Source organism: Myxocyprinus asiaticus, chromosome 11 (genome assembly GCF_019703515.2).
Source record: "Myxocyprinus asiaticus isolate MX2 ecotype Aquarium Trade chromosome 11, UBuf_Myxa_2, whole genome shotgun sequence".
Lineage (NCBI taxonomy): Eukaryota > Metazoa > Chordata > Actinopteri > Cypriniformes > Catostomidae > Myxocyprinus > Myxocyprinus asiaticus.
This window is the reverse complement of record NC_059354.1, coordinates 49,805,568-49,815,000: the sequence shown is the minus strand read 5'-3', so window position 1 is coordinate 49,815,000 and position 9,433 is coordinate 49,805,568. Positions and strand designations below refer to the sequence as shown.

Genomic DNA, 9,433 nt, shown 5'->3' with positions numbered 1-9,433 from the left:
AATAAAAATAAAAAAAAGTGCTAAAATAGGTACAATTCTACTTTACTCTTCTTCCTAACAATTTATGGGAAAAAATTGTTTTAATTCATTTGATATTTAGAGCCTCATCTCATGAAAATTGCATGAATGTGACAACATTTTTGCAAAATGATATTTCGTAGTTCATTACACGTATGGGGACAGTTTTGAGGTGAATTGTCCACTGTGTGGCGCTAAAAGTGAGTTAAATAATCTCCCAAACAGATAAGGTTGTTAAGGTTAATGCTCTGTGGAGTTTTAAATCAACAAAACCAACCTCCCTACCCTAAACCTTAAACCTAAACCTAACCGATAGTGTCATAAAAAGCAAATGTGAGATGAAAAACACAATCACGTCATTTTGTGGTGCTTCTGTGACACTTTGAGTTCATGTGTGGACTTGTGTGCTCTTCAGGACTCGTACTCCGCTCCTTTACATCACAAGTGCAATGTTCTATCAGCTGAGCAATATGATCACACTTGAAGCTTGTGAATGTAGCTGATTATGTAATGCATACATTAATAGTCATGCACTATAGTAAAAGTGTTTAGATGTCATAAGATAGCATTGTGTGAGGAACAGGTGAAAATTAAAAGTTTATGAACTAATAATCTGCCGTTTTACTCGTAAATTGTGTGAAAGTGTTGTGTGAAAATGCCTCTAGTGTTCACTTCAACAGGAAACTGCTGCAATACGTACAACGAGACACGTAAAAATTATTTAGGCATAATAACGTGATTGTATGAGACCAGTTTGGCTCTTCTAACCACCATAACCCTAACCCTAAACTTAACTAACCTAACCCTAACCATACTTTGTAAATTTGTATAACAAAGAATAATTTTATTTTCTTCTAAATTCACAATTAAATTAACCGCTAGCTAGCTTGTGGCATTAGCAAGTCCAAGACAATTCCAGAAAACTGAAAACACACAAAATAAATAATCCACACCATCACACATCATACCAAAATCCAGATAGTTGAACATTTTTTAAATCAATCACATACAGTACTATGTTACTTCTCTCCAATCCCATACTGATACATAATGTGTTTAAATAGAATAACTGCAGAGGAGAATGGTGACCAAATGTAGCCTTGTGCATTTACCTGCATTTGTTGGTTTAAGGATTAACAGCTTCTTCCTGAATTAAGTGTTTTGTTGATTCAGGCGAAGGTCACTACTTTAAATGCAAAGCCTCGCAAAAGGTGCATCAGTGCATTCATACCTACTTCTGTTGACACGCACTGTCCACGAGCTAAAACGGAGAAGACTGGACTTCATTTTGTTCACTAAAAATCTCTGGACATATCTCTCAATTCTCATCCAGATATGATTCTTCTGAACAACAAAAAAAGCTGTATTATGATCATTTTCATGCACCATTGGGGAACTTATGTGACCATCTTTCTCTGTGGAAGACGTAATGGTTGCCCACTGGTACGTGATAGCTGTGCGGTATGTGTAAACCTCACTCCCTTAGCCTAAGGGCTGAGCATTTAGTCTCCTCGTTAGTGTGCCTGCCTCCCATGCTGGAGAACCCTGTTCGAATTCCACTCGGAGTAGGTCGAGCAGGACCGGTTACAGTTTTTATGATTTATCAAATGAATTATATTTTCACCTTCTGTCCATAGGTTTCCTTGAGCTCTGCATGCATCAGTGGCTTCACCAGAATGCTCTTCTGCTCTTACTGTCAAGAGCTGTTCACGATGAAGCCCTGTAAGAACTACTGTCTCAATGTTCTGAAGCGCTGTCTCGCCAACCAGGCCGATCTCGACCCAGAATGGAGCAAATACATCGGTAAGAGTCCCTTTCAGTTAGTGGAATTCTGAAAAAGACATTTGGACATGTTACAGATCTGAAGGAGCCACTCCTTTACATTTCATATTCTGTCAGTTTGCAGACTTCTTCAGTGTACAAACGATTAGTGAATAGTGAAACGAATCAGATTTTATTTCTTGATGTTTGCAAACCGTCTGAGCTCCACCCCTCACACTAGGGCTGGGCCATAACATGGACAAAACATATTATCATGATTTCTTTTTTCATATCATTCGATATTAATATTTATCATGATATACTTTTCATACCATTAATGAGATAGGATTTAATCCTACATAAGTGGTGTGACCTCTTTTGGATGAAATTTCGCCAATTTCATCATCGTCAGCGGACGTTTGACTCCACTGAAAGACGAAATGCTCCACACTCCAGCTCAGTAGGTGGCGGTAATGCAACATAAGCTGGATTGCCAACCGCCAATAAACATCATTAGAAGAAGAAATACTATAGGTGCATTCCAATTGACCGTTAGTGTCCTCTGAAGTGGACATCACACGGTATTCAGCCATCTTAAGGGAGATTCCAATCCAAAGGGAACGTTTATTTTCAGTTGGAAGGGCACTTTAATAATAACATAGGGAATAAGTGTGCATCGATACATCACTTCACAGGAAGTGGAGAGGGATATTTACCCACCAGCCATTGTGAACCAGAAGAGTACTGACGTAGTTTGTCTAAAATAAATGCTAAAATCAAATAGAGAAAAAAAAGTGGAAAGCAGAGAACACTGCGTAGGTTTAACCGGTCTTGCTCGACGGGATTCGAACCGGCGTCTCTGGCATGGGAGGCAGGTGCGCTAACAAGCAGGCTAAAGGCTACAGCCCTTAATGTCAGTCACTAGTGCACCACTTGAGGCCAGGGGAGTGAAGTTTACACACTGCACAGCTACCTACCAGCTGGCTACCGTTACACTCACCCCCATAAACCTCACTCCCATCTGGGTCACGGCACCATTGAAACCAGTCCTATTTGACCCGCTCAGAGCGGGATTCAAACCGGCATCTCTGGCATGGGAGGTGGACATGCTAACGAGTAGGCTAAAGGCTACAGCCCCTAGTGCACCACTTGAGGCCAGGGGAGTGAGGTTTACACACTACACAGCTACCTACCAGCTGGCTACCGTTACACTCACCCCCTTAAACCTCCCATCCCAGTCACAGCACCATTGTAACCAGTCCTGCACGACCTGCTCCATGCAGGATTTGAACCAGTGTCTCTGGCATGGGAGGCAGGCGCGCTAACAAGGTGACTAAAGCCTACAGCTCCTAGTGTCAGTCGCTAGTGCAACACATGAGGCCAGGGGAGTGAGGTTTACACACGGCACAGCTACCTACCAGCTGGCTACCGTTACATAGGGACCCTGTGGATTGGAATGCACCTTATGTTGCCTGTGACAGCGATATGATCATGAAAACGTTTAACCAAACAGTACATAAATAAACAGCAAAGGTGTTGATGTTGGAGTTGTGTTCAGTGTTTAGCTGTATTGCAATGTCAGTGCTGTTTGTTCGGTACACAACAGTATCATATTAGCCAGATTGCAAGCTGCTAGCTAGCGACTACCTAGCCTCATTACTGGTTTATATGACAGCAGGGCTATGTGGCCGCTAGCCAGCTAATACTTCCTAACCATCTGATTTCATGACTGTGATTCAGTTAGCTAGTTGTGTGTAGCGACACGTATCTTATCCAATTGTCTAGATGTAGAATATAGGCTAAATATTGAAAATTAGTCCGAAGTTTATCATCGATATCAAGGATTTATTTTTTCAGATAAATATTGATATTGTTTCATCACATAGTCCTTTCTCAGAGCCTTCAGAATTTCCACTAAATCCCTCAGTAGTGCGAATGAATAGAGCTGTTCAGGTTGTAGTCCAAAAACCCAGAAGACAATTAGCTTTTTAAAACCACTGGTTCCCTCAATTATTTTCTATGGGTTTTTATAATAAGAGTTTTGGATGTAAAGAACAGTTATGAGTAAAATAAGGTCTGTGGTTAAAAGTACTTGAAGAGAATTTCACGTTTTGTTCTAGAACATAAATTACACAGAGTCATACCTCCAGCTTTAATTTTAAAATTTTTGAGTTTTCTAAAAATACTTGTTGCTATCACAATGCTAATTGAGGACTACAACTACCATGAGTAATGTGAGCTATGTGCTTTTCAAAATGGACGACGTTTGTAGTCCTTTTTAGCGACGGGTTAGCAACATGCATTAAAGTCCTTATTTAGCGACGGGTTAGCAACATGCATTTTTACAAGACACAACGGCTTCAAAATCTACAGTTGAGGTATGACTGTGTGCAGTTTATATTCTAGAACAAAACATGAAATTCTCCTCAAGTCATTTTAACCACAGATCTTTTTTACTCCCTATTCTAAAAAACCATGGGAAATTCCTGATGGTAGCCATGGCAAACTAGCTGGGTTTGCCTCAAATTGAAGCCACAGCTCTATAGGCAGCTAATGTCAGATTGTCAGATTCATCAGCCAATGAATTAGTTTATTTTGCACCTGGTGGGTGTGGCTGAATCTGCTTAAAGGAACTTTTTATGAGCTTTTGCAAAGATTATCAGTAAATAATGACTTTTTGGTCTGTTCCTCATACAAAGCTATTACATTCTTTAAGAACACTTGAAATAAAGTGCTTGAGATGTACAGTATGAACTACATTTATGTTGTTGGTTTTTTTTTCATGGTTTTTTTTTTGGTGCAAAGATTGAAAAAAAAATCTTCTTTTGTGTTCTAAAAAAATAACAACATACAGGTTTGGAATGGCACGACAGAATTTTCATTAAGTGAACATTTCGTCTTTCATCTATGTGATTTCATCTGTTTAAATGCTTGGAAATCAATGCCATTTACAGTAAATGTTATTGCAAACTGATGTGCCATTTAGGTTGAAGTTTGAACTGCTGGAATAACGTTGCAATAACTTTATTGCAAAGTAAAGCATCATCATACTGCAGTCAACTGCTGTTGTGCACACTGTGTTGGAGTGAACAGCCCATTCGAAGGAGGAATGTTTCTTTGTTTATTCCAGGCAGATATTGGGCAGAACTTTGGTTTGGTTTACATGGGCATTGCTGGGATGTTTTTAACATTGCTTACAAAGGGTGGTCTGTGTCCAGATTACTTGGCTAAAAGAGGATGTCCGGTCACCGTGTATAAACACTAGTTCTGTGCAGGAATGGATGGATACACAAACCCTGAATCATTTTGAGGTGAATTGTTCTGTGGTCTTTTTCTGGAGGGCCAGAAAAACTGCCTGAAGGTTAATATATCTTTATATGACTTGGAGTAGAAACATAAGCCCGAAACATACACAACACAAGTACGTCAACGCAAACGCTTCAAGCTAAGCAAGCTCAATTTCGTCAGTTGTTCCGTTCCAAAATTTGTCACACCTCAGTTCATGACTCAACGCAAGTGTGTTCCATTCTCAACTTGCCACAAGGGGTGCTATAGTGGATGAAAATGTGAACTGTCCGCTTCTACAGTGAACCACTGTCATGGCGTAGCAACAGTTGAAGAGAATATTGCTGAGCAAATAAGTTAGTCAATATATTTATAGCAACTTACCTGAATAATAACACATTCAGTTCAGCGGCATAGACTTTTGAAGGTAACTCTATCGCCCCCTTGAGTACTGAGGTTTGTTACCGCCACAGTAACGGTAGAATGCAAGTTAAGCATGTTCAACCGGACTGCGCATCACACTGAATAAAATTGTGTTGGATTTACTTACATTTTATATATAGCATTTTTGCATCACGCTTTTTAGGTAAATTCAACTTATGATCTTTTTATGTGAGCATAACTGGAAAACCTTTGTGAGATATTCACAAATGTATCAGTTCATTCCACTTAATTTACTTAAAAAGGTATGTCACATGAAAAAGATTAGCATGTTGTAGTGATGTTTTGTTCATGAATGAAACTGTCTTTTTGAACTAATCTTTCAAATGAACGAATTGTTCTCGTGGAATCTTTTAAGTCAGGGGTTCTTAACGGGGGCAGTACCGCCCCCCTGGGGGCATTCAATGGATGCCAGGGGGCGCTGAGAGAAAATTAGTAGAGAGGTGGGTGTTAAGTTACAAATGGGGGGCGTTTAACACTCATAATAATCAAATCTATCGTCAAGTTGCTCTTTGCATTAAAACGTTTACCTAGACTTGTATATCAGAGTTTGTTCTCAATTATACGGGTTGGTATGCATTGTACCAGCAGCGTCAAATACACAGGCAGAGGCACAACCTCCGCTAATGCACCTGTATGGCACTGTAGATGGATACGGCTCAATGGATAGAGCAGCGCGAGCGCAAAGAAGGTGCGTTTTTACTCGCAGCCTGGTCTCGAGCTCTTTAATGCACAGCTCTTTGAGAATCAGTGAGAAGCAAGGCATGAGAAGTGGAAACCATTTGAATTTGGCACAGATTTCTACATCACCACCCTTGAATTTACTAGAGTAACACAAACTGATACGAATAAATTTACATCTGCATCCAACTCAAAATCAATGCTGTAATGCAGAATGAGCAATACAGTGGGACAAAATGTGCAATATTATTGGTCTTTTCATGCCTGTAAAGACTGACTATAGCGTGAACCAGTAGCATCCGAGTGTGGGCTGTGAAGGAGCATATTATTGTTTCGACCTGCTGAACGAATACGCCCCTTCACTGAACTAGTACTAGTCTGTCATTTGAGTCTGAACGAGATGAGAGGTGTTGTTCATGAATGTACTGGTAATCTCGTTCGCAAACGAAATGAATGAATGAATCAGTCTGTCAGGATCCTGTCACTTTGGTCATGTTTAATGTGTGGTGACAGGATCCTGACATACATGTTCTGTGTTTGTGTTTCCATGTCCGGAGCACGATGTCTGGGTCCTGACACTTCAGCCTAGTTCGGTTTCTGTTCTGAGTCTGGATCCGGACACTCGTGCTCCATGTCTTGTTTGTGAGCGCATGGCTTCGGGGTTCGGTTCTCTTGCCATGCACTCTTCTGTCAGTCTTGTGTGTTGTGTGAGTGGCTGTGTTTGATTCTTCATCGCCATGTGCACTCGTGTCTGTTTGGTCTTGTATGTTTGCACATGGCTTTGTGTTTGTCTTGCCATTGTGCTCATGTCTCTTCCAGATTGTTTTGTGAAATCGTTTGCCTGTGAGCTGCTGTGTTTGTTCCTGTTCTTCGGTCTTGTCGTGGTTTTGTTTTAATTTCTAGGTTTTTTCTCCCTCGTGAGTTTTTTATTTGGGGGGGGGGTATTTTGTTTATTTCAAATAAAAGCCCTTATACTTGCCTCTTGCATTTGGGTTCTTCCTCAAAATCCCTGACACAGTCATCTCATTCGTGAATGAGGATCTGCTGAACGACTGAACGAGAGGAGGCGTGTCTGTCATTCATTTCGGCATGTGAGTCTGTTGCGTTCAACAAGAAGAGACGGCGTGAAATGCACTAAGACAAGTTTATAGGTATGCACAAAACATTGGCCCCAATTTATGAATGTGTAAAAGTGACTGAAGACGTGCATTTAAAATGACATGATTTACAAATGGAAATGTTGTACTATGATGGACCATGTAAGATATTATGGTATCACTTCAGTTTATTGATCAGAAATTGGACAGTAATTCATGACTAATAATTACACTTGTAAGTGACTAGTTACAGACTTGTTTGGCATCCTAAAGTATTTAAGCCTTTATCGGCTGATTTCTTATTCTTGCATTATAGCCCCTTTATATTTGCTTTTGTCATAACAATTAATTTCTTTGCTAAAAACAAAACGTATAAATATAATGCAAAATACATCCTTTTATAGGTTCTCAGTACTCCGTGTGAACGTGCAGCTTATACGTATGAAATGCATCGTATTTCAACAAAGCAGGGAAGGTTAGGTTTAGGTTTAGGGGTTGGTGTAGGGTGTCTGTGGGACTCTAAACACAATAAACATGCTGCAGTGATGCCCCTATATGCCTCTATGGTAGTATTTAATTAGAAGTGCGTATAGCATCTAACAATTAGTGCAAAGAGGATGCTTTTGTTGCTATTTAAGTCTCTGCCTTCAATATTTAGTTTATACTTATAAGTTGCATATTCACATAGTGTAATAAGAACCTATAAAGGATGTATTTTGCACCACACTAGTTTTGTTTTTACCTAATAAGTCAATTGTTAGGGGAAAAAAAACAAATGTAAAGAGGCTATTAGGCAAGGGTTAGAAATCAATGAACAAAGGCCTAATAAATACTTTATAATTCCAAACAAGTCCGTAACTAGTCCCTTACAAGTCCAATTATTAGTCATTAATTGCTGATCCCTAAATTGAAGTGTTAGCAATATTATTAGGCTTTTCTTGAACTTATTTGTCTGTCTTCGCAAAACTTTTGCCCAGCATTTGACAAAACATAGGGGAAATAAAACCTGCCATTTGTGGTGAAAACGGTTGAAGCTATATTTTAAGTATGTTTGTAGATATGCAAATTCCATTTGTGTTGCTTTGTCCTGCTTTTAAAGACTGACTATAGCTGTCAAGGAGCATATCACCCCTTCACTGAACTACGTGTTTGGTCATATCGTTCGTGAACTAACTGAATGTACTAGTACACTCGTTTGCGAACGACATGACCGAGTCAGTCATCATGAACGATGATCTGCTTACCAAGAGGAGGAACGAATCTTTTTGGTGAATGGAATCAAAAGCATCACTGAAATGAATCAATTAACACCGTTAGCATGTTTCAGTTTATTGAAGCGTTTATTGTTTCTACTTAATTTAATTGGCTTAAAAGAAAATGACTGAGGTCAGTTTTTAAACTTTATTCCCCAAAGAAGTGCAGATAAAGCTGCACTTCATCTCTGCACATTCACATGCTTAACAAACCTTTACAAACACACACACACTAAATAAATAATACGGTAAAACAACATCAATACTAAAAAGATCCAAAGTCTCTGTGAATTTAATAACATCTATCCAATGCCCCAATAAGTTCCTTTTGACCAAACAAGCATGCTTAAATTATTCAAGCGCAAGTGCTGGTGGGTATTTCCCACAACTTCAGTTCTGTACTTGATTTAGTAGTAAGCTACTTAAAATTTTTACTTTATGGATTTCAAAGGCAAAGAGGTTCAAGGAACTCACAGTTATTATTTTACTTTATTTATCATTCTAAGTTCACCTTAGAATTGATATGTTGTGTTGTACACACAATGCAAAGTAAAGGTAAAATGTATGAATATGTACGTTTCAGAGTAGAAGCTATTTTCATATGTTATGGTTGTTGAGCCAAGAAATCATATTTTTTCAGTGCAGCAATGAACTGGCCCGGCGCTCGCATCTGCGTTTGCGTACTTGCGTAAAGTACATTTCCAGTCACACTCTACGCAATTACACAAACGTAATGGCTGAAGCACACTCTACTCAAGTACGTGAACGCAAATGCTTCTAGCTACGCAAGCTCTATTTCAAGTGTTGGATTAAATTGAGCCTTTGAGTAAATCTTAAGCTTCTCAGATGTTTCTCCTGAGGAAAAAGATCCCAGTGATCTCGTATGTATCTCCTGTA

At 39.3% G+C, this 9,433-nt stretch overlaps 1 protein-coding gene across 1 annotated transcript in view; it reads left to right on the top strand.

Annotated features, from left to right (window-relative positions):
- The window catches only part of gpc6b (glypican 6b), a 54,994-nt gene that overhangs the window by 13,881 nt on the left and 31,680 nt on the right, over window positions 1–9,433 (top strand). The window contains exon 4 of the mRNA XM_051710652.1: window positions 1,656–1,821. Within this exon, the coding sequence (XP_051566612.1) occupies window positions 1,656–1,821 (166 nt within the window). The remainder of the gene's footprint in view (window positions 1–1,655; window positions 1,822–9,433) is intronic.